The sequence below is a fragment of the Oncorhynchus clarkii genome, chromosome 1 (assembly GCF_045791955.1).
Source record: "Oncorhynchus clarkii lewisi isolate Uvic-CL-2024 chromosome 1, UVic_Ocla_1.0, whole genome shotgun sequence".
Lineage (NCBI taxonomy): Eukaryota > Metazoa > Chordata > Actinopteri > Salmoniformes > Salmonidae > Oncorhynchus > Oncorhynchus clarkii.
In genome coordinates this window covers 73269052-73292881 of record NC_092147.1, presented here as the reverse complement: position 1 = coordinate 73292881, position 23830 = coordinate 73269052, and the positions used below count along the sequence as shown (strand labels likewise).

The 23830-nt window shown below is 44.2% G+C and overlaps 1 protein-coding gene across 1 annotated transcript in view; it reads right to left on the bottom strand.

The window, feature by feature from the left end:
* Window positions 1–2715: 2715 nt before the first annotated feature.
* The window catches only part of LOC139417420 (disintegrin and metalloproteinase domain-containing protein 12-like), a 150773-nt gene continuing 129658 nt past the window's right edge, over window positions 2716–23830 (bottom strand). The window contains exons 21-23 of the mRNA XM_071166701.1: window positions 12197–12445; window positions 4565–4734; window positions 2716–4442 (exon numbers count right to left, since the gene is read on the bottom strand). Of these exons, the coding sequence (XP_071022802.1) occupies window positions 4388–4442; window positions 4565–4734; window positions 12197–12445 (474 nt within the window). The 3' untranslated portion in view covers window positions 2716–4387. The remainder of the gene's footprint in view (window positions 4443–4564; window positions 4735–12196; window positions 12446–23830) is intronic.

Here is a 23830-nt window from a genome sequence, read left to right as displayed (position 1 = left end):
TTTGTCTGAGTGAACTTTGAAAACACAGAAATGAATAAAACATCAGACACCATCTAGGTTGGGTTTGGACTGTTCACAACACTGAAGTCATCCTGACACTACAGCATCAAGTGAGTTAAGATAGTTCATGTAGTACACTCCTCCACAAGCCCTGTTATATTGCATTATTTGGTGTTGCTGTAATTCTCTGAAACCCGGCAGGGTCAGGTCATATCACACTCTTTGCTCCGCTGGGAGCATTACGTATTGCACAACTGCCAGCAAATACTCCAAGCTGTGTGTAAGAGAGTTGATTATTTAGTGAAGTGGTGAATACAGTATATCCGTCAAGTTTGTGGTCCTAACATGAACTAATAAGGGAATGTAAGAGCCCAACACCATTTGTCAATTAGTAAACGTGTTCAAGTTTGCCAGTGGAGAAACATTACAAGGTTAGATATACTGTTCTTTGGGGTAGTTCTGTAATTGGGTCCAATACCCTGCCAATTAAAATATTAGGGTATACAGTTGAAGTCAAAAGTTTACATACTCTTAGGTTGGAGTCATTAAAACTCGTTTTTCAACCACTCCACAAATTTCTTGTTAACAAACTATAGTTTTGGCAAGTCGGTTAGGACATCTACTTTGTGCATGACACAAGTTGTTTTTCCAACAATTGTTTACAGACAGATTATTTCACTTATAATTCACTGTATCACAATTCCAGTGGGTCAGAAGTTTACATACACTAAATTCACTGTGCCTTTAAACAGCTTGGAAAATTCCAGAAAATTATGTCATGGCTTTAGAAGCTTCTGATAGGCTAATTGACATCATTTGAGTCAATTGGAGGTGTACCTGTGGATGTAGTTCCAGGGCTACCTTCAAACTCAGTGCCTCTTTGCTTGACATCATGGAAAATCAAAAGAAATCAGCCAGTTTGTAGGGAGGAAAGGGAGAAACCTTGAGCAATACTCACAAATAAGTGCCAAGTTTCAGCAAACACCAAATGTAAACCTCAGAAAAAATATTGTAGACCTCCACAAGTCTGGTTCATCCTTGGGAGCAATTTCCAAACGCCTGAAGGCACCACGTTCATCTGTACAAACAATAGTACGCAAGTATAAACACCATGGGACCACGCAGCAGCCATACTGCTCAGGAAGGAGACGTGTTCTTTCTCCTAGAGATGAACATACTTTGGTGTGAAAAGTGCAAATCAATCCCAGAACAACAGCAAAGGACCTTGTGAAGATGCTGGAGGAAACAGGTACAGAAGTATCTACAGTGGGGCAAAAAAGTATTTAGTCACCAAAAAATCCAGAAAATCACATTGTAGGATTTTTTATGAATTTATTTGCAAATTATGGTGGAAAATAAGTATTTGGTCAATAACAAAAGTTTATCTCAATACTTTGTTATATACCCTTTGTTGGCAATGACAGAGGTCAAACGTTTTCTGTAAGTCTTCACAAGGTTTTCACACACTGTTGCTGGTATTTTGGCCCATTCCTCCATGCAGATCTCCTCTAGAGCAGTGATGTTTGGGGCTGTTGCTGGGCAACACAGACTTTCAACTCCCTCCAAAGATTTTCTATGGGGTTGAGATCTGGAGACTGGCTAGGCCACTCCAGGACTTTGAAATGCTACTTACGAAGCCACTCCTTCGTTGCCCGGTGTGTTTGGGATCATTGTCATGCTGAAAGACCCAGCCACGTTTCATCTTCAATGCCCTTGCTGGTGGAAGGAGGTTTTCACTCAAAATCTCACGATACATGGCCCCATTGATTATTTCCTTTACACGGATCAGTCGTCCTGTTCCCTTTGCAGAAAAACAGCCCCAAAGCATGATGTTTCCACCCCCGTGCTTCATGGTGTTCTTTGGATGCAACTCAGCATTCTTTGTCCTCCAAACACGACGAGTTGAGTTTTTACCAAAAAGTTCTATTTTGGTTTCATCTGACCATCTGACCATATGACATTCTCCCAATCTTCTTCTGGATCATCCAATTGCTCTCTAGCAAACTTCAGATGGGCCTGGACATGTACTGGCTTAAGCAGGGGGACACGTCTGGCACTGCAGGATTTGAGTCCCTGGCGGCGTAGTGTGTTACTAATGGTAGGCTTTGTTACTTTGGTCCCAGCTCTCTGCAGGTCATTCACTAGGTCACCCCGTGTGATTCTTGTGATCATTTTGACCCCACGGGGTGAGATCTTGCGTGGAGCCCCAGATCGAGGGAGATTATCAGTGGTCTTGTATGTCTTCCATTTCCTAATAATTGCTCCCACAGTTGATTTCTTCAAACCAAGCTGCGTACCTATTGCAGATTCAGTCTTCCCAGCCTGGTGCAGGTCTACAATTTTGTTTCTGGTGTCCTTTGACAGCTCTTTGGTCTTGGCCATAGCGGAGTTTGGAGTGTGACTCTTTGAGGTTGTGGACAGGTGTCTTTTATACTGATAACAAGTTCAAACAGGTGCCATTAATACAGGTAACGAGTGGAGGACAGAGGAGCCTCTTAAAGAAGAAGTTACAGGTCTGTGAGAGCCAGAAATCTTGCTTGTTTGTAGGTGACCAAATACTTATTTTCCACCATAATTTGCAAATAAATTCATTATTCATCATCATTTTGTCTGTCATAGTTGAAGTGTACCTATGATGAAAATCACAGTCCTCTCTCATCTTTTTAAGTGGGAGAACTTGCACAATTGGTGGCTGACTAAATTTTTTTTGCCCCACTGTATATCCACAGTAAAAACTAGTCCTATATCGACATAACCTGAAAGGCCGCTCAGCAAGGAAGAAGCCACTGCTCCAAAACCACCATAAAAAAGCCAGACTACGGTTTGCAACTGCACATGGGGACAAAGATCATACTTTTTAGAGAAATGTCCTCTGGTCTGATGAAGCAAAAATAGAACTGTTTGGACATAATGACCATCGCCGAAGAACACCATCCCAACCGTGAAGCACAGGGGTGGCAGCATCATGTTGTGGGGGTGCTTTGATGCATGAGGGACTGGTGCACTTCACAAAATAGATGGAATCATGAGGAAAGACAATTATGTGGACATATTGAAGCAACATCTCAAGACATCAGTCAGGAAGTTAAAGCATGTTCGCAAATGGGTTTTCCAAATGGACATTGATGCCAATCATACTTCCAAAGTTGTGGCAAAATGGCTTAAGGACAACAAAGTCAAGGTATTGGAGTGGCCATCACAAAGCCCTGACCTCAATCCTATAGAACATTTTATGGCAGAACTGAAAAAGCATGTGTGAGCAAGGGGCCTACAATCCTGACTCAGTAACACTAGTTCTGTCAGGAGGAATGAGCCAAAATTCATCCAAATTATTGTGGGAAGCTTGTGGAAGGCTATCTGAAACATTTGACCCAAGTTAAACAATTTAAAGGCAATACTACCAAATACTAATTGAGTGTATGTAAACTTCTGACCCACTGGGAATGTGATGAAAAAAATAAAAGCTGAACTAAATCATTCTCTCTACTATTATTCTGATATTTCACATTCTTAAAATAAAGTGGTGAGCCTAACTGCCCTAAGACAGCAAATTTTTACCAGGATTAAATGTCAATAATTGTGAAAAACTGAGTTTAAATGTATTTGGCTAAAGTGTATGTAAACTTCCGACAACAACTGTATATGAATAAAGATCCTGTATGAATACAAAGATCACGTAACAGTCAATTCTCAAGTACGTGTCCATTCTGAACAATTCCCTTGCTTTTGCACTGAATTGGATTAGTCGAAACACACCTCAATTGATATGTCAAACATGTCAGTCATTACCGTTTCTGATTATGAAGTGAGTGGACGCCTTTGATTGTAAAAGCACTTCTTATTAATGATAAACTGAACAAAAATTCCCAGTCCCTAACACTGCTGCTTTGTGAGTTACAAGTTACTCTCAAAGTGTTCCATGCAGTGCTCTGTTTCCCTTTAACTTGAACCCAATCTGTGTTTCTCTCCAATTATTCTAGGAGCTTCACAGGATAAAAATAAAATACCTTTTTCAGTATGTCTCTCCTTAACTGTATATATAAAAACATACCCTCCATTATATGGCAAACTGGTCTTCTGATTTTGCTGGGGGTAAAAAATAAAAATCACCAACAGCGATCCAAGTGTCAATATGCTACTGTCAATAGGGTCTACCAGAGTGCACTGTGCACACAGTAATAATAAATATAGACATTAAATAGTTCATTTGTACCTGAGCGAGGACAACAAAAGCAGAGGTACAGCACCAAGGTTTGAAGTCAGTCTCCTTTCCCTAAAACTCTGAGACACTTTCAAAGTTGCAAAGGTCTGGTATTCTTGTAGTGCAAATATGGGTCTCCATCCATAGAGCGCTCCACTTTTCCATTCCATCAGATCTTCTTTGAGATCAGGGGTCAAAATGATGAGTCTTTGGCAGTCTCAGGGGTTGTATGGGTGCAGGTCTGAAAAGTGAAAAAAGCACAAGTGAATGAAATGCAGAGCAAAGATTACTTTAAAAAATAAGAAATAACCACTCCTCATTAACCTATAAACTTTGTGCCAGCCAGGCCACCGTAGCACAGACCTGTTCAGTTGTGGATTGGTGAGCAGGGGTCTGGGTACGGTGGGGATGGGGATAGGGATGGGTCCAGGGAGGCGAACCCCCACCACCGAGGTGCTGCGTCCCACCCGAGCCCTCCTTCCCAGAGGGTCTGCAGGCAGAGGCTTCTGGGGTGGACTGGGTTTCTCGCAGTCCTAGGAACAATAAACCAGAAGTTGAAGAGTAGTGTTGGTACTGAAACCTCACTAGAGGGCACTGTGTTATAGTGTGTCACCAACATAAGGTAGGCTCTGTAGCCACCACTGTAGCAGTTCTCTCTGGAAGTTTAACTAAACGATGTGTCATCATGTGTTACTAATCTAAAACGGGGAGGGGAGGGCGAGGTAATGGCAAACATCTGCTAGCAGCATCCCAGCTGCTCTGTACAGTTTGTTGGGAGGAAAGGGAGAAACCTTGAGCAATACTCAGAAATAAGTGCCAAGTTTCAGCAAACACCAAATGCAAAGCATTTAGAGAACTGAATGAAGTGTAAAACATCCATGTTGTTGTGAAATCACAGAAATCACTGTCACATATTAAGAGTGGAAAGTGTGTCCTAAACTAAATGAGTTTCAGCTCTGTAATGTTTTATGTGTCCGTGTCAGCAACTGCTTGAAGGTGATTTATACCGACAATGTTTGAAATGTTTTGTTCCATTATGTGAGTGGTTTGAACATGACTGCGGTAGGCAAAGTAGTGGGGTTATAGTTGCACCTGAAGACATGACAGAAGTGTTGTGTTCGAGACTACCTGAAGCGAACAGATTCAAAACCAAGACCGGAGAAAATCGAGTCAAGACCAAGACCGGAGGGAGGCGAGACTGAGTCAAAGCCAAGACCGGAAGGGGGACAAGGGGTCCAACACCGAGTCAAGACCGAGACCAGAAAAAGTCAAATTCAAGACCATGATTGTAATTTTGTCGTCACTGTAATAAGAGTTCACAATGCCCAGTATATCTGTGTTCATATTTCAGAAGAACATATGGATTCTTAAGACATTCAGAATGGTGAAGAAATGCATACTGAGGGCAAATAGAGCCACTCTACAAATTATTACTAACCCCAACACAGTGGGGAACAATGAGGGCCTTCTACGCCTTCAGAAAAGGGCTAAGGATTTATAAAATAATAATAATAATTCTAATTATATTATTATCTTCAAATATCTTCTGATTTAATCTCTACAATTTTTGTTGGAAAGGAAAGGGTTAGCACTGAAGAGAGAAAAAAATATCCAATCAGGATTTTGTCTTTGGTTGTCTCTGGGAAGATAAATCTAGCTAGCTAAATCAGCCATTGGCTAGGTCATCAGAAACTAGATAGAAGGCATCTGCCATTCAACCAAAGATTTTTATAACTGAACCAAGATAGACAACAAATGAGTCATAGCGGGCAGAACGAGCAAGGAGGTGGGCAGAGCCAAGCACGAGCTATTTGGCCCAACATTTCCCAGCGATGGGGGAAAAAAAGTGCCTATATTGTATATACCTGGGTAGCATCCACTACACCACTGGCCCTTTGTGTTTTACAAAATGGCACTCCTACGCTGGTATTACAGTTGCTGTTATTTCAGTATTAATAACCTGTCACACACTGAAGACCTAGGTCCAATAGGCTCGCCACTGCGCAAACATATCTAGATATAAAGACTGTTCAGGTATTAATGTATCAAGAAAGGAGTGTATATATTTGACCTGGTGAAGGGGTTTTATGGGCTGACTAAATGGAAGCTGATAATTTAGTTTTTTACTCCGCTGGTCTCGGAAAAAATGACGAGTCCTCACTGTCCGAGACCGAGTCAAGAACGAGTACAAATGTATCCAACGAGACAAGACCGAGACTCAAAATGTGATATCAAGTACTACAACACTGCATGACAGGGGCTGCGCTTCAAACTCAAAGTAACGGCCCTATGCCCTGGGGGAATCCCCGCGGCCATATGGTCGTCGGTCCGAATTAATAGCTAAGCAAGGGAACATAAGCCCTTTGGAAATTGTAGAAATAAAACATTTTCCTTCTTCAGAAGTTCCAATTAGGCAGGCTAACGTTAGTTAGCTAATTAATTTGCTAGCTATCATACAGTAGGCATATATTAATAATTATATTGTTAATATAAGTAGACATGAAATCATAATTTACTGTAGCTCATATAAAGCAACCACAAGCTACCGGTGGCTGGAAACACAATCATCGAGGGATGAACAAGTGACACATTTCTGGGCAAGGGCGGTCCATTTAAAAATAATTCCTTCCTCCCTCGCCCTGCAAGTGTATACTCGTCAGACGTCATGATACATCATCAGAAGTGTCCATTTCATTTGAGGGCTGAGGTGTAAGGGTGTGTCTTTTGAATGCAGCCAGGGGTTATTTAATTAATTGTTTATGAATGACCATCCCCAGCTCTTAGACCAGATATGACTGCCCTCACAAAAACACATTAGACTGAGTCTACAGTACTTGTGTTAATGTATTGTACCTTAAACCACATCTAAAGACTCTTGTAATAGGACAAACAGCAGAAAACACTTATTGTGAAACAGCGGTCTGTTTGCTTCAATTTTCCTTTTGAATCTCTAAACTCAGAGAATAAGATCACCTCTTGTAGATGGCAGCTGAATCATCTTCTGATGCAGATAAAACCAGAGAGTGTAACGGTTTTCTTGATGAGAAGGAGAGTCGGACCAAAATGCGGCGTGTAGATTGCGATCCATGTTTTAATGAACAAACGTAAAACACGAATCAATGCAAACACTACAAAATAAAGAACGTGATGAACGTAACGAAAACCTAAAACAGCCTATCTGGTGAAAAACACATAGACAGGAACAATCACCCACAAACACACAGTGAAACCCAGGCTACCTAAATATGGTTCCCAATCAGAGACAATGACGAACACCTGCCTCTGATTGAGAACCATATCAGGCCGAACATAGAACTGGACAAACTAGACATGTAACATAGAATGCCCACTCAGATCACACCCTGACCAACCAAAACATAGAAAATACAAAGTAAACTATGGTCAGGGCGTGACAGTACCCCCCCCCCCCCAAGGTGCGGACTCCGGCCGCAAAACCTGAACCTATAGGGGAGGGTCTGGGTGGGCATCTGTCCGCGGTGGCGGCTCTGGCGCTGGACGTGGACCCCACTCCATGACAGTTTTAATCCCCCTCCTAAACGTCCCTAAATAGGTTACCCACCACAATGATAACATGGGACAGAGGGACAGCTCGGGACAGAGGTAACTCGGGACAGATGGGTAGCTCAGCACTGAGAGGAAGCTCAGCACTGAGAAGAAGCTCAGCACTGAGAAGAAGCCCAGGCAGGTAGTAGAAACTACCAGAACCTGGCTGGCTGGCGGTTTCAGCAGATCCTGGTCGACTAGCAGATCTGGAAGAATCTGGTCGACTGGCGGATCTGGGAGAATCTGGTCGACTGGCGGATCTGGGAGAATCTGGTCGACTGGCGGATCTGAGAGAGTCTGGACGACTGGCAGATCTGGAAGAGTCTGGACGACTGGCAGATCTGGAAGAGTCTGGTCGACTGGCAGATCTGGAAGAGTCTGGTCGACTGGCAGATCTGGAAGAGTCTGGTCGACTGGCAGATCTGGAAGAGTCTGGTCGACTGGCAGATCTGGAAGAGTCTGGTCGACTGGCAGATCTGGAAGAGTCTGGTCGACTGGCAGATCTGGAAGAGTCTGGACGGCTGGCAGATCTGGAAGAGTCTGGACGACTGGCAGATCTGGAAGAGTCTGGACGACTGGCAGATCTGGAAGAGTCTGGACGACTGGCAGATCTGGAAGAGTCTGGACGACTGGCAGATCTGGAAGAGTCTGGACGACTGGCAGATCTGGAAGAGTCTGGACGACTGGCAGATCTGGAAGAGTCTGGTCGACTGGCAGCTCTGGAAGAGTCTGGTCGACTGGCAGCTCTGGAAGAGTCTGGTCGACTGGCAGCTCTGGCTGCTCCATGCTGACTGGCTGCTCCATGATGACTGGTAGCTCTGGCTGCTCCATGCTGACTGGCTGCTCCATGCTGACTGGCAGCTCTGGCTGCTCCATGCTGACTGGCTGCTCCATGCTGACTGGCAGCTCTGGCTGCTCCATGCTGACTGGCTGCTCTGGCTGCTCCATGCTGACTGGCTGCTCCATGCTGACTGGCTGCTCCATGCTGACTGGCGGCCCTGGCTGCTCCATGCTGACTGGCGGCCCTGGCTGCTCCATGCTGACTGGCGGCCCTGGCTGCTCCATGCTGACTGGCGGCCCTGGCTGCTCCATGCTAACTGGCAGCTCTGGCGGCTCCATGCTAACTGGCAGCTCTGGCGGCTCCTTGCAGACTGGCAGCTTTGGCGGCATCCTGCAGACTGGCAGCTCTGGCGGCTCCTTGCAGACTGGCAGCTCCATGCAGACTGGCAGCTCTATGCAGACTGGCAGCTCCATGCAGACTGGCAGCTCCTTGCAGACTGGCAGCTCCTTGCAGACTGGCAGCTCCTTGCTAACTGGCAGCTCTAAGCTAACTGGCAGCTCTATGCTAACTGGCAGCTCTATGCTAACTGGCAGTTCTGAACAGGCGGGAGACTCCGGCAGCGCTGTAGAGGCGGAAAGCTCTGACAGCGCTAAACAGGCGGGAGACTCCGACAGCGCTGGAGAGGAGGAAGGCTCCGACAGCGCTGGACAGGCGAGGCGCACTGTAGGCCTGATGCGTGGTGCTGGCACTGGTGGTACTGGGCCGAGGACACGCACAGGAAGCCTGGTGCGGGGAGCTGCTACCGGAGGGCTGGGGTGTGGAGGTGGTACTGGAAAAACCGGACCGTGCAGGCGCACTGGAGCTCTTGAGCACCGAGCCTGCCCAACCTTACCTGGTTGAATGCTCACGGTCGCCCTGCCAGTGCGGCGAGGTGGAATAGCCCGCACTGGACTATGCAGGCGAACCGGAGACACCGAGCGCAAGGCTGGTGCCATGTAAGCCGGCCCAAGGAGACGCACTGGGGACCAGCTGCGTAGAGCCGGCTTCATGGCATTAGGCTCGACGCTCAATCTAGCCCGGCAGACACGCGGAGCTGGAATATACCGCACCGGGCTATGCACCCGCACTGGAGACACCGTGCGCACCACTGCATAGCACGGTGCCTGTCCGGTCTCTCTAGCCCCCCGGTAAGCACAGGGAGTCTGCCCAGGTCTCCTACCTGGCGTAGCCATACTCCCTGTTAGCCCCCCCCCAAGAAATTTTTGGGGCTGCCTCTCGGGCTTCCTTGCCAGCCGTGTTCCCTCATATCGCCGGCTCTTCTCTCCGGCTGCCTCAGCTCTCCTAAGTGCCTCCACCTGTTCCCATGGGAGGCGATCTCTTCCAGCCAGTATCTCCTCCCAAGTGTAACAGCCCTTGCCATCCAAAACGTCCTCCCATGTCCATTCCTCCTTACGCTGCTGTTGCTGCCTGTTGACACGCTGCTTGGTCCGTTGGTGGTGGGTGATTCTATTACGGTTTTCTTGATGAGAAGGAGAGTCGGACCAAAATGCGGCGTGTAGATTGCGATCCATGTTTTAATGAACAAACGTAAAACACGAATCAATGCAAACACTACAAAATAAAGAACGTGATGAACGTAACGAAAACCTAAAACAGCCTATCTGGTGAAAAACACATAGACAGGAACAATCACCCACAAACACACAGTGAAACCCAGGCTACCTAAATATGGTTCCCAATCAGAGACAATGACGAACACCTGCCTCTGATTGAGAACCATATCAGGCCGAACATAGAACTGGACAAACTAGACATGTAACATAGAATGCCCACTCAGATCACACCCTGACCAACCAAAACATAGAAAATACAAAGTAAACTATGGTCAGGGCGTGACAGAGAGGACCTACAGAGGTTGAAATAAAGACCTAATCAGATTTAAGACTTCTTTCCAGACTGGAGTTGCTCCCAGTAAGTAGAAGTTGCCTCTACTGACCCTGCATCAGATGCGTTTTAATCTCTCTGATAGTTAAGGGGTAGGGTAATCGGATCCTAGATCTGTTGTTAAATGCATCTTATACATTGAGTGTTGTGTGTCTGCATCTCTGTGGTGGATATATGGAGAATGAATCCTACACAGCAGGGATAGTTCTGGATCAGATACTTCACTACAGGAGTCGGACACCATATGACATGATATGGACACACACATTCAACACCAACTGTGCCCCTCAGCAGACCTAAGTCAAGATGTATCTTTTTTTGCCTGAACTGTGAAACCTTATTTAGACCATGAGGACGACCCTTGGGTAGTCAGACATCATAGCGGACATTTGGGTTGAGTGTACAAAACATTATGTTCTTTCCATGACATAGACTGACCAGGTGAATCCAGTTGAAAGCTATGATCCCTTATTGATGTCACTTCTATTAGTGTAAATGAAGGTGAGGAGACAGGTTAAAGAAGGATTTTTAAGACTTGAGACAATTGAGACAGGATTGTCTATGTGTGCCACTCAGAGGGTGAATGGGCAAGACAAAAGATTTAAGTGCCTTTGAACGGGGTATGGTAGATGCCAAGCCACACTGGTTTGAGTGCTGGGTTTTTCACGCTCAACAGATTCCTGTGTGTATCAAGAATGGTCCACCACCCAAAGGACATCCAGTCAACTTGACACAACTGTGGGAAGCATTGGAGCCAATATGGGCCAGCATCACTTTCAACACCCTGTAGAGTCCATTCCCAGACAAAATGAGGCTGTTCTGAGAGAAAAAGGGGGATGGGGGTGCAACTCAATATTTGGAAGGTGTTCCTAATGTTTTGTACACAGTGTATACAGCTCATGAGTTTGAATTTCATCATTATTTCATTTTTTGTTTATAAAATAAAAAGTACAAGAGAATCTGAGTGCCTTGGAAGTACAGAAACCATATTTGTTTGTTTTTTCTCAATGGGGAACTGAACTGAGTTATGTTGCTATGGAAACCAAAATACACACACACTCCATTCCCACATATGTGATCCATCAGTTGCCCCACCTCAACAGAGAGTACCTCAGGAGAAGGATGCATTACATGTATATCTGTCTCTCTCCATCTCTTGCATGGTCTTTCCTTACTTCTGGGAGCAGTTATGTGGTTTATATACCAGAGAGAAAAGTAACCATCTTAAAGTTAATGTCTGTTTTTACGTGCATCTGCTAGTGTACACTGTGCCTCATAAACCTGCGGACAACTGACACTGTGCTCCAAGCATACAGATCAGCTGCCTGCGTGAGCCCTGAGCAGACAGATGGACTTACATCCTCTATACACAGCCCCGCTGGCTCAGCACAAACCATGATGTGTGGAGAACATGGAGAACTGTAAGGCTGTTCCAATGGTTATAGCAACACACTATTTAGTATGCAATGTCCATAACTTATGCATTGTGTAGTAGTATGGGTATTGGGACCCCAGGCAGGTGTTATGATTAAGTGACTGAGGAATATGTTTGGAATATGTTCTTAGAATTTTATGGATTGTGGAAATTCATCAATCAACTTTTTACTATGTCGATCCGAGCTCGATCAATTTCCAAAGAAATCCCCAATAAGGAAAATCCATCTGTATTTGTATTCATGGTGTATAGCTGAACAGTTAGTACTAACCTGGTCCATTCTGTAGGGCTGCTGTCGGGGCAGGCTGTGGAAGGGCGGTGCCCGTGGTGGGGAGAGGGCGGTGTGGGCCGGCAGAGCCTTGTGGTGGGGCGGGACCGGTGGCAGGGGCTGCTGACCCACACTCAGGGAGACAGGCATGGGGTGGCTGATGTGGAGGGGCTGGTAGTGGGGAAGCCGCCGCAAGCTGTGGGAGTGGAAACTGTGTGGAGGGAGAAGAGGCTCCGAACTCAGGTGTGATGGCTGGGGATATGGAGGTAGAGAAGAGAGAGCTGTTAGTTTGGGCTTCAGCTATTATGTTCTCCGCAGTCTGCTCCTCCTTGTCTTACCTCATTCAGAAATAAGAATGAATTGAACAAGCTTGGAAGCTCTAACCCTGGCAATTGACTGGTAAACTCATGGGTACACTCACAATGGCTGCCTGGTATTTCTATGGTCATTTGGAACGTTCTATCAACTAATGCTGGATTGCCATGGTACTGTAGAATGTTGTTGTGTCTTTGGCTATGCTGGATTAAGTTATATGACATGCTATTCTATAAAATAATTTATTCGTAATTAATATTACCTGATTGAGCTAATCATGTAAATGTAATTAACTAGAGAGTCGGGGCACCACAAAATAATATTTATAGAGCTGTTATCTTCCGAATAAACTCTTAAAGACCTAGTAATATTTTACATCAATAGCAGTCAATATTAATCCTCACCTTAATTCAGTCTCATCTGAAAGTTGTAAATTCTTGGTTATCTGCACGAACCCTGGCTAACAAGTTGAATCAGCAATACAAAATTGGGTTTAATTATTTATTTGCTAAATACCTAACTAATCACACAGAATTACACATACACATAATTAATCATAACTTGATTACACATTACGTCATAAAGAAAAATGTCCCTAGCGGGCAGAACAGATATGACAGCTGGTTACACAAAAGAAAAGGGGCTGGGTTTGAGTGAAAGAGTGGGAAGACTGAGGGACACAGGGAGAAGCTGTGCTATCGTAAATACAGTATCTTATGCATTCTAAATTACCGCCCATTTGGAAAAGGAAAATGCAATAAATATTTACTCTGAGCTGCGCTTCAGTAGGTTGGTGGTAGATGGAAGGACGAGTTGCCCAACCGAGTCCTTTGTCCTTTGAAGAATGTCTCTGCCGGTAAATTGAATACGTTCTAGTAACGTCGTTGTGTGGTAGACGGAATACTCTGTCTGTTCCTTCCTAACCTGCGTTTGCAGCTGCTGTTGCTAACTCAACGGCTAGGAGGTATCACTTCTGTAGTGAATAAGAGGTCAAAAGTTGATACCATTCGCAACCAGAGCTCACGCTGATGTTGGCTTCGTTCTGTAGTTATTATCTGAACCATTCTGACATCGGACCGTCGTCCTCACATCCTCGGAACAGGAGGTTATATTGTCGTCAAGGCTTTATATAGGACGGGAGAGGAGGGTGTGTTTGAAAAGTTTTATAGCCCATGTCCCTTCACAGGGGCGGACCACTGATTGAGCAGAGCCCTTACCTTATTAAAACCCAAATCTCACATTTTAGAAGCTAAAATCACGTTTCATCCCATCACAAATAATTTCATATTCAAACATTTAAATTTAACAACAATTCCATGTGAATCTGATAACTCTGGTGTGTAGACTTTCCACTGTAGAGTTTATGTCATCTTAACATTGATGAGAATGTCTCAGATGACAACCGAGCTGACATCATATTCATTAAAAGTGCAATATGTGTAACGGTTTTCTTAATCTGAAGGAGAGGCGGACCAAAATGCAGTGTGGTGGTTATTCATGTTTTTAATAAAGACAACTATACATGAAATATACATGAATATACATGAAATAACTAACAAAACAAGACATGTGAAAAACTCAAAACAGCCCTATCTGGTGCAAACACAGAGACAGGAACAATCACCCACAAACACACAGTGAAACCCAGGCTACCTAAATATGGTTCCCAATCAGAGACAGGTGTTAGTCATTGTCTCTGATTGGGAACCATATTTAGGTAGCCTGGGTTTCACTGTGTGTTTGTGGGTGATTGTTCCTGTCTCTGTGTTTGCACCAGATAGGGCTGTTTTTTTTGGGTTTTCCACGTTTATTGTTTTGTAGTGTTCGTGTTTATCTTTTTGTTATTAAACATGAATCAAAGAAACCACGCTGCATTTTGGTCCGCCTCTACTTCACCACAGGAATACCGTTACAGAATCACCCACCACAACAGGACCAAGCGGCGTGGTAACGGGCAACAGCAGGAGAGGCAGCAATGTCTGGACTATACTACTTGGGAGGAAATAGACAGGTGGGCGGTCGACCCAGGAGGAGTGCCGGAGCCCGCCTGGGATTCGCTGGAGCAGTGCGAAGAGGGGTATAGAAGAATGGAGTTGGAGAAGCAAGCACGGCGGCGCTGTAGGAAGCCTGAGAGTCAGCCCCAAAAATGTATTGGGGGAGGCACACAGGAAGTGTGGCGAAGCCAGGTAGGAGACCTGCGCCAACTTCCTGTGCATACCGGGGGCTAGAGAGACCGGGCAGGCACCGTGTTATGCTATGAAGCGCACGGTGTCCCCAGTGCGGGTGCATAGCCCGGTGCGGTACATTCCAGCTCCGCGTATCGGCCGGGCTAGAGTGGGCATCGAGCCAAGTGCCATGAAGCCGGCTCTACGCAGCTGGTCTCCAGTGCGTCTCCTTGGGCCGGCTTACATGGCACCAGCCTTGCGCACGGTGTCCCCGGTTCGCCTGCATAGCCCAGTGCGGGCTATTCCACCTCGCCGCACTGGCAGGGCGACCGGGACCATTCAACCGGGTAAGGTTGGGCAGACTCGGTGCTCAAGAGCTCCAGTGCGCCTGCACGGTCCGGTCTATCCGTCACCACCTCCACGCACCAGCCCTCCGGTGGCAGCCCCCCGCACCAGGCTGTCTCTCCGGTTCATCCTTACAGGTGCTCCCGCCTGTCCAGCGCTGCCGGAGCCTTCCTCCTCTCCAGCGCTGCCGGAGTCTCCCGCCTCTCCAGCGCTGCTAGAGCCTTCCTCTCCAGCGCTGCCGGAGTCTCCCGCCTGTCCAGAGCTGCCGGAGTCCCTCTGTCCCGAGCAGCTGCCCCTCTGTCCCGAGCAGCTTCCCCTCTGTCCCGAGCAGCTGCCCCTCTGTCCCGAGCAGCTGCCCCTCTGTCCCGAGCAGCTGCCCCTCTGTCCCGAGCTGCCCCTCAGTCCAGTGGGGTCATTAAGTAGGGTCGCCGTGGTTAAGAGGCCACGGAAGCGGACAAGGTGGGGGACTAAGACTATGGTGAAGTGGGGGCCACGTCCGCCACCGCGGACAGATGCCCACCCAGACCCTCCCCTATAGGTTCAGGTTTTGCGGCCGGAGTCCGCACCTTGGAGGGGGGGGGGGGGGGGGGGGGGTGTACTACACACCCTGACCATAGTTTGCTTTGTATGTTTCTATGTTTTGGTTGGTCAGGGTGTGATCTGAGTGGGCATTCTATGTTACATGTCTAGTTTGTCTAGTTCTATGTTTGGCCTGATATGGTTCTCAATCAGAGGCAGGTGTTAGTCATTGTCTCTGATTGGGAACCATATTTAGGTAGCCTGGGTTTCACTGTGTGTTTGTGGGTGATTGTTCCTGTCTCTGTGTTTTGCACCAGATAGGGTTGTTTTTTGGGTTTTCCACGTTTATTGTTTTGTAGTGTTCGTGTTTATCTTTTTGTTATTAAACATGAATCAAAGAAACCACGCTGCATTTTGGTCCGCCTCTACTTCACCACAGGAATACCGTTACAATATGTGCCATGTAAGAAAGCTAACGTTTAAGTTCCTTGCTCAGAACATGAGAACATATGAAAGCTTGTGGTTCCTTTTAACATGAGTCTTCAATATTCCCAGGTAAGAAGTTTTAGGTTGTAATTATTATAGGACTATTTCTCTCTATACCATTTGTATTTCATATACCTTTGACTATTGGATGTTCTTATAGGCACTTTAGTATTGCCAGTGTAACAGTATAGCTTCCGTACCTCTCCTCGCTCCTACCTGGGCTCGAACCAGGAACACAACGACAACAGCCACCCTCGAAGCAGCTATACCCATGCAGAGCAAGGGGAACAACTACTCCAAGTCTCTGAGCGAGTGACGTTTGAAACACTATTAGCGCGCACCCCGCTAACTAGCTAGCCATTTCACATCACATCGTTACACCAGCCTAATCTCGGGAGTTGATAGGCTTGAAGACATAAACAGCAGAGCTGCTGGCAAAACTCACCTAAGTGCTGTTTGAATGAATGCTTATGAGCCTGCTGGTGCCTATCATCGCTCAGTCAGACTGCTCTATCAAATCATAGACTTAATTATAACATAACACACAAATGCGAGCCTTAGGTCATTAATATGGTCGAATCCGGAAACTATCATCTCGAAAACAAGACATTTATTCCTTCAGTAAAATACGGAACTGTTCCATATTTTATCTAAAGGGTGGCATCCATCAGTCTAAATATTCCTGTTACATTGCACAACCTTCAATGTTATGTCATAATTACGTAAAATTCTGGCAAATTAGTTCGCAATGAGCCAGGCGGCCCAAACTGGTGCATATACCCCGACTCTGCGTGCAATGAAAGCAAGAGAAGTGACACAATTTCACCTGGTTAATATTGCCTACTAACCTGGATTTCTTTTAGCTAAATATGCAGGTTTAAAAATATATACTTTTGTGTATTGATTTTAAGAAGGGCATTGGTGTTTATGGTTAGGTACACGTTGGAGCAACGACAGTCCTTTATCGCGAATGCGCACTGCATCGATTATATGCAACGCAGGACACGCTAGATAAACTAGTAATATCAACCATGTGTAGTTATAACTAGTGATTATGATTGATTAAGTTCAATGCTAGCTAGCAACTTACCTTGGCTTCTTACTGCATTCGCGTAACAGGCGGGTTCCTCGTGAGGCAGGTGGTTAGCACGTTGGACTAGTTAACCATAAGGTTGCAAGATTGAATCCCTGAGCTGACAAGGTCAAAATCTGTCATTCTGCCCGTGAACAAGGCAGTTATCCGACCGTTCCTAGGCCGTCATTGAAAATAAGAATGTGTTCTTAACTGACTTGCCTAGTTAAATAAAGATTAAATAAAGGTGTAAAAAAATAAATAATAATTAAATCGCCGTCCAAAATTACCGATTTCCGATTGTTATGAAAACTTGAAATCGGCCCTAATTAATCGGTCGACCTCTAATTCTAACTGATGTTGCTCATGCAATGGAATTTATTTTTTGGGAATGTGAGTTGACTCAAATCACAGCACAGATTGAAGGATACACTTCCTGTTTTTACTTCCGGGCATGGGTACACTACAAATGGCTGCCAGTCCACCCATTATGCCATCACTTACTATTCATTATTATTTCTATGGGTAAAACTATACCTAAGTTCTCTGTCATAGAGATGATATTACTATGAATTAACAGGTGTCAAAGGCAGTCAATAACAGAAAACATAGTTCATGAATTTAACACATTGAAATCGTCAACGACAGCACCAAATTGCCTGTCCAGAACAGCTGTTAGCCCTCCAGAATAAGCCTAATTGCACCTGAGGTAGCTGGACTGACTGAACTGGCCTGGACTGCAGCTATTCCAGGTAACTTGCAGAGAGTCTGCTGGACATCTGGACAGTGGCAACCGTGACTGCCAGAACAAACAGCTGGAGTGGGACTACAGCAAACTGTCAGTTAGACACAGGTGAAGCAAACTATTTGACTGTTCAGATACAGTAGACAGATGGACTGAATACTGCTGAGGAGCCAGCCATGTTCACTACAAGATAAGATACTGGTATTGGAGATGGAACTGGGTTAAGCATCTTCCTTCCTGCCTAAGCCAGCTAACCTTTACCCTGAACTCAGACCGCAATAATACACTCCAGCTGTTCTCCATGGTAATCGACTGGCTGTTTGAATGCACGCACACATGCACGCACATCCCTCAATGCTTATCAATTCAAACACAAGTCCACCCCAATTTGCCTCCTACGCTTGAATCAATCAACCCTGTTCTCCTGTGTCCCTGTACACAAACACTTTTCATTTCAGGCAGAACCCTATAATGATACTGCATCATGATTACCATTTCATTGAAATGGACCGCAGCATCTCAATTAAAGTTCCTTCAGCCTTCTGCCAGCAATATGGGCCTCATGAATATTTCTTCAAGGGAGAGCCGCTGAGACTAAATCAATTATCCGCTTAGCCGTCAACTTGTTTTGACAATAAGTCTGGAATTAATATGTTCAGATAAGCATGGCAGGTCTCAGTCCAAGTTGATTCCCTGTTGTGGTGCTGCGGTTCTGATACAGTATCATTACATTAGAAATCCAAAGGTGTGTCAGTTTGTCAGCAATTCGTTTGTAATACTTCTTTGCTAACACACGTTTTAGTTCTCCCTATATCCCAATATTTTATACAATGCAAAGTGTACTTGTTACATCATCCATTGTGTAAGCCTGTGAGTGAACCATACTAATCAATTGATCATAAGGGAAGGTTGGGGAAAAAAACCTGAGTGCGGACTCCAGCTCCCTTATTGGTCACGTACACAGTTGAGCAGATGTTATAGCGGGTCAGAGTATGTTTATTTATTTACCTAGGCAAGTCAGTTAAGAACAAATTCATATTTGCAATGATGGCTTAGCAACTGCCTGTTCAGGGGCAGAAAAACAGATTTGTACCTTGTCAGCTTGGGGTTTTGAACTTGCAACCTTCCGGTTACTAGTCCAACGCTCTAACCACTAGGCTACCCTGCCGCCCCGGGGGTTTAAATCATTACTGCCAGATTCCCAAAGGCTGGAGCGGCGGCCTTCTCGCCCGCTCCAATTTTGCTCCAGTAGCGCTCACTTCAAGAGCTCAGGGTATGCCCGCCCCAGCATGCATCTGTAGTCTACTTGTGTGCTGCTATAGCTCCTTGCTTAAGCTACTGTCATGGAGTTCGCTAAATATTTTCATAAAGAAACTGATAAATCACACAGGTGTTTAATCAAGGTGACTTACAAAGATGAGGACCAAGTGTAAGAGAGGGAGTGTGGTGATGTCGTGTCCACAACTAAAGAATCATTGTGGAATCTGAAAATACATTTATCCCAAAAGCATGATAGTGTAGTTACTACATGCACATGCTAAAAGAAAGGTACCATCGCATGAGCCTGAAGTCACAGACTGGCCAAGCACTAATAAATCATTTTTAGTTTAATTTGTATTTAATTCAAAGTAACTCACAGCCTATATGCAATTTATAGACTTTAATACAATGAAATGTTGTTCAATAAATGCTGAGTGCTTTATGTCACTACCAGCCTATTGTGTCACGCTCGCAAATGCTTCAATGTATTTCTTTGCAGGCTATAGCCTTGAAATAATTCAAATAATATAGCCTAAATAATTCATTTCCGTTCCTTCTTAGGCTCCCTATCTGACTCCTGACCTAAACTCAGCAAAAAAAGATCACTTTTCATTCAAATCGATATGGTTTGGTTTCAATACTTAAAAAATGATTGGTAGGCCCAGGTAGTCACAAAAATCGATGGCTGTTTGTTAAATTCTGATTTTAATGAATGAATCGAATTCTGCCTGTGAGCGCGGAGTGAATTTAGCAGAGCGGTAGGAAAGACATGGAAAGATTTCCAACTGCTCAACTCCGCTCTCATGTTCTGTAGCAGGTGTAACAAATGCAGTGTTTTCAGAAAGTATTCATACCCCTTGACTTATTCCACATGTTGTTATGTTACAGCCTGAATTCAAAATGTATGAAATTACTCTTTTTTTTCTCACCCATCTACATGTACACACAATACCCCGTGATGACATAAACATGTTTGCTAATGTATTGATTGAAATAAAGAAATATCTTATTGAAAAGTATTCACACCCCTGAGTTAATACTTTGTACCTTTGGCTGCGATTGAAAGTTTTTAAGAGCTTTCCACACCTGGATTGTGTAACATTTGCACATTATTATTTTCAAAATTCTTCAAGCTCTGTCAAATTGGTTGATGATCATTGCTAGATAACCATTTTCAGGTCTTGCCATTGATTTTAAAGTAGATTTAAGTCAAAACTGTAACTGGGCCACTAAAGAACATTCACTGTCTTCTTGGTAAGCAACTCCAGTGTAGATTTGGCCTTGTGTTTTACGTTATTGTCCTGATGAAAGGTGAATTCATCTCCCAGTGTCTGGTAGAAAGCAGGGTGAAGCAGGGTTTTCTCTAGGATTTTGCCTGAGCTTAGCTCCATCCTGTTTCTTTTTTAAATACTCCCAAGTCCTTAACGATTACAAGCATACCATAACATGATGCAGCCACCGCTATGCTTGAAAATATGGAGAGTGGTACTCAGTAATTTGTTTTATTGGACTTGCTCCAAACATACTATGACTTTATTCAGGTCAAAAAAGTTAATCGCACTGCCACATTTTTTGCAGTATTACTTTAGTAACTTGTTGCAAACAGGATGCATGTTTTGTAACATTTGTATTCTGTACAAGCTTCCTTCTTTTCACTCAATTAGGTTAGTATGGTGGAGTAACTACAATGTTGTTGATCCATCCTCAGTTTTCTCCTATCACAGGCATTCAATTCTGTTTTAAAGTCACCATTGACCTCATGGTGAAATTCCTGAGCGGTTTCCTTCCTCTACGGCAACTGAGTTAGGAAGGACGCCTGTATCTATGTAGTGACTGGGCGTACTGACATACCATGCAAAGCGTAATTAATAACTTCAACATTTTCAAAGGGATATTAAATGTCTGCTTCTTTTTAGTTGTAGCCATCTACCAATAGATGCCCTTCTTTGTGAGGCATTGGAAAACCTCCCTGGTCTTTGTGTATGGATCTGTGTTTGAAATTCACTGCTCGACTGAGGGACCTTACAGATCATTGTATGTGTGGGGTACAGAGATGAGGTAGTTATTTAAACATCATGTTAAACACTATTATTGCACACAGAGTCCATGCAACTTATTATGTGACTTGTTAAGCACATTTTTACTCCTGAACTTATTTAGGCTTGACATAAGGGGGTTTAATCATTACTGGCTCAAGACATATAAACTTTACACTTCTAATTAATTTGTAAAATAAATCCTAAAAACATGATTCAGCTTGGATATCATAGGGTATTGTGTGTAGGACAGTGACACAAAATCTAAATGTAATCTGTTTCAAATTCAGGCTGTAACACAACAACATTTTGAAAAGTCAAGGGGTGTGAATACTTTCTGAAGGAATATGAAATTTGAATAGAAAAGGTGTGTACAGAAGTAGTTATACAGGATGAGCCATGACTAGAATACAGGGAGGCCCCGGTGCACAACTGAGCAAGAGGACAAGTACATTTGCGGGTCTAGTTTGAGAAACAGATGCCACAAGTCCTCAACTTGCAGCTGTATTAAATAGTAGCCGCAAAACACCAGTCTCAACGTCAACAGTGAAGAGGCGACTCCGGGATGCTGGCCTTCTAGGCAGGGTTCCTCTGTCGAGTGCCTGTGTTCTTTTTCCCATCTTAATCTTTTATTTTTATTGGCCAGTCTGAGATATCGCTTTTCCTTTGCAACACTGCCTAGAAGGCCAGCATCCCGGAGTCACCTCTAAACTGTTGACGTTGAGACTGGTGTATTGCAGGTACTATTTAATGAAGCTGCCAGTTGAGAACTTGTGGCATCTGTTTCTCAAACTAGACCCGCAAATGTACTTGTCCTCTTGCTCAGTTGTGCACCGGGGCCTCCCACTCCAATTTCTATTCTGGTTAGAGCCCGTTTGCACTGTTCTGTGAAGGGAGTAGTACACAGTGTTGTAGTAGTACACAGCGTCTTCAGTTTCTCGGCAATTTCTCGCATGGAATAGCATTCATTTCTCAGAACATGAATAGACTGACGAGTTTCAGAAGAAAGTTATTTGTTTCTGGCCATTTTGAGCCTGTAATCAAACTCACAAATGGTGATGCTTCAGATAATCAACTAGTCTAAAGAATGACAGTTTTATTGCTTTCTTAATCAGAACAACAGTTTTCAGCTGTGCTAATATAATTGCAAAAGGTTTTTCTAATGCCCAATTAGCCTTTTAAAATGATAAACTTGGATTAGCTAACACAACCTGCCATTGGAACACAGGAGTGATGGTTGCTGATAATGGGCCTCTGTACACATATGTAGATATTCCATTCAAAATCAGCTGTTTCCAGCTACAATAGTCATTTAAAACATGAATGTCTACACTGTATTTCTGATCAATTTGATGTTATTTTAATGGACAAAAAATTAGCTTTTCTTTCAAAAACAAGGACATTTCTAAGTGACCCCAACATTTTGAACGGTAGTGTACATATAAAATGACTGCATTTCAGTCTTTTGAGCTTCTAGTCATGAAATTGATGCAGCCTACTCAATCACTTTTTATAGCTACTTTCTACAGGCCTCCTGGGCTGTATACAGCGTTCCTCACTGAGTTCCCTGAGTTCCTATCGGACCTTGTAGTCATGGCAGAAAATATTCAAATTTTTGGTGACTTTAATATTCACATGGAGAAGTCCACAGACCCACTCCAAAAGGCTTTCGAAGCCATCATCGACTCAGTGGGTTTTGTCCAACATGTCTCCGGACCTACTCACTGCCACAGTCATACTCTGGACCTAGTTTGATCCCATGGAATAAATATTGTCGATCTTAATGTTTTTCCTCATAATCCTGGACTATCGGACCACCATTTTATTACATTTGCAATCACAACAAATAATCTGTTCAGACCCCAACCAAGGATCATCAAAAGCCGTGCTATAAATTCTCGGACAACCCAAAGATACCTTGATGCCCTTCGACTCCCTCCACCTACCCAAGGACGTCAGAGTACAAAACTCAGTTAACCACCTAACTGAGGAACTCAATTTAACCTTGTGTAATAACCTAGATTCAGTTGCACCCCTAAAAACAAAAAACATTTGTCGTAAGAAACTAGCTCCTTGGTATACAGAAAATATCCGAGCCCTGAAGCACGCTTCCAGAAAATTGGAACGAAAATGGCCCTACACCAAACTGGAATGCTTCCGATAAGCTTGGAAAGACAGTACCGTGCAGTATCGAAGAGCCCTCACTGCTGCTCGATCATACTATTTTTCCAAATGAATTGAGGAAAATAAGAACAATCCAAAATGTATTTTTGATTCTGTTGCAAAGCTAACTAAAAAGCAGCATTCCCCAAGGGAGGATGGCTTTCACTTCAGCAGTGATAAATTCATGAACTTCATTGGCGAAAAGATCATGGTCATTAGAAAGCAAATCACGGACTCCTCTTTAAATCTGCGTATTCCTCCAAAGCTCAGTTGTCCTGAGTCTGCACAACACTGCCAGGACCTAGGATCAGAGAGACACTCAAGTTTTTTTAATACTATGTCACTTGACACATTGATGAAAATATTCATGGCCTCTAAAACTTCAAGCTGAAAGAGCTGCCTCCTGTGCTTGGCTCTCCTATGTTGAACATAATAAACACCTCCCTATCCACCGGATGTGTACCAAACTCACTAAAAGTGGCAGTAATAAAGCCTCTCTTGAAAAATCCAAACCTTGACCCAGAAAATATG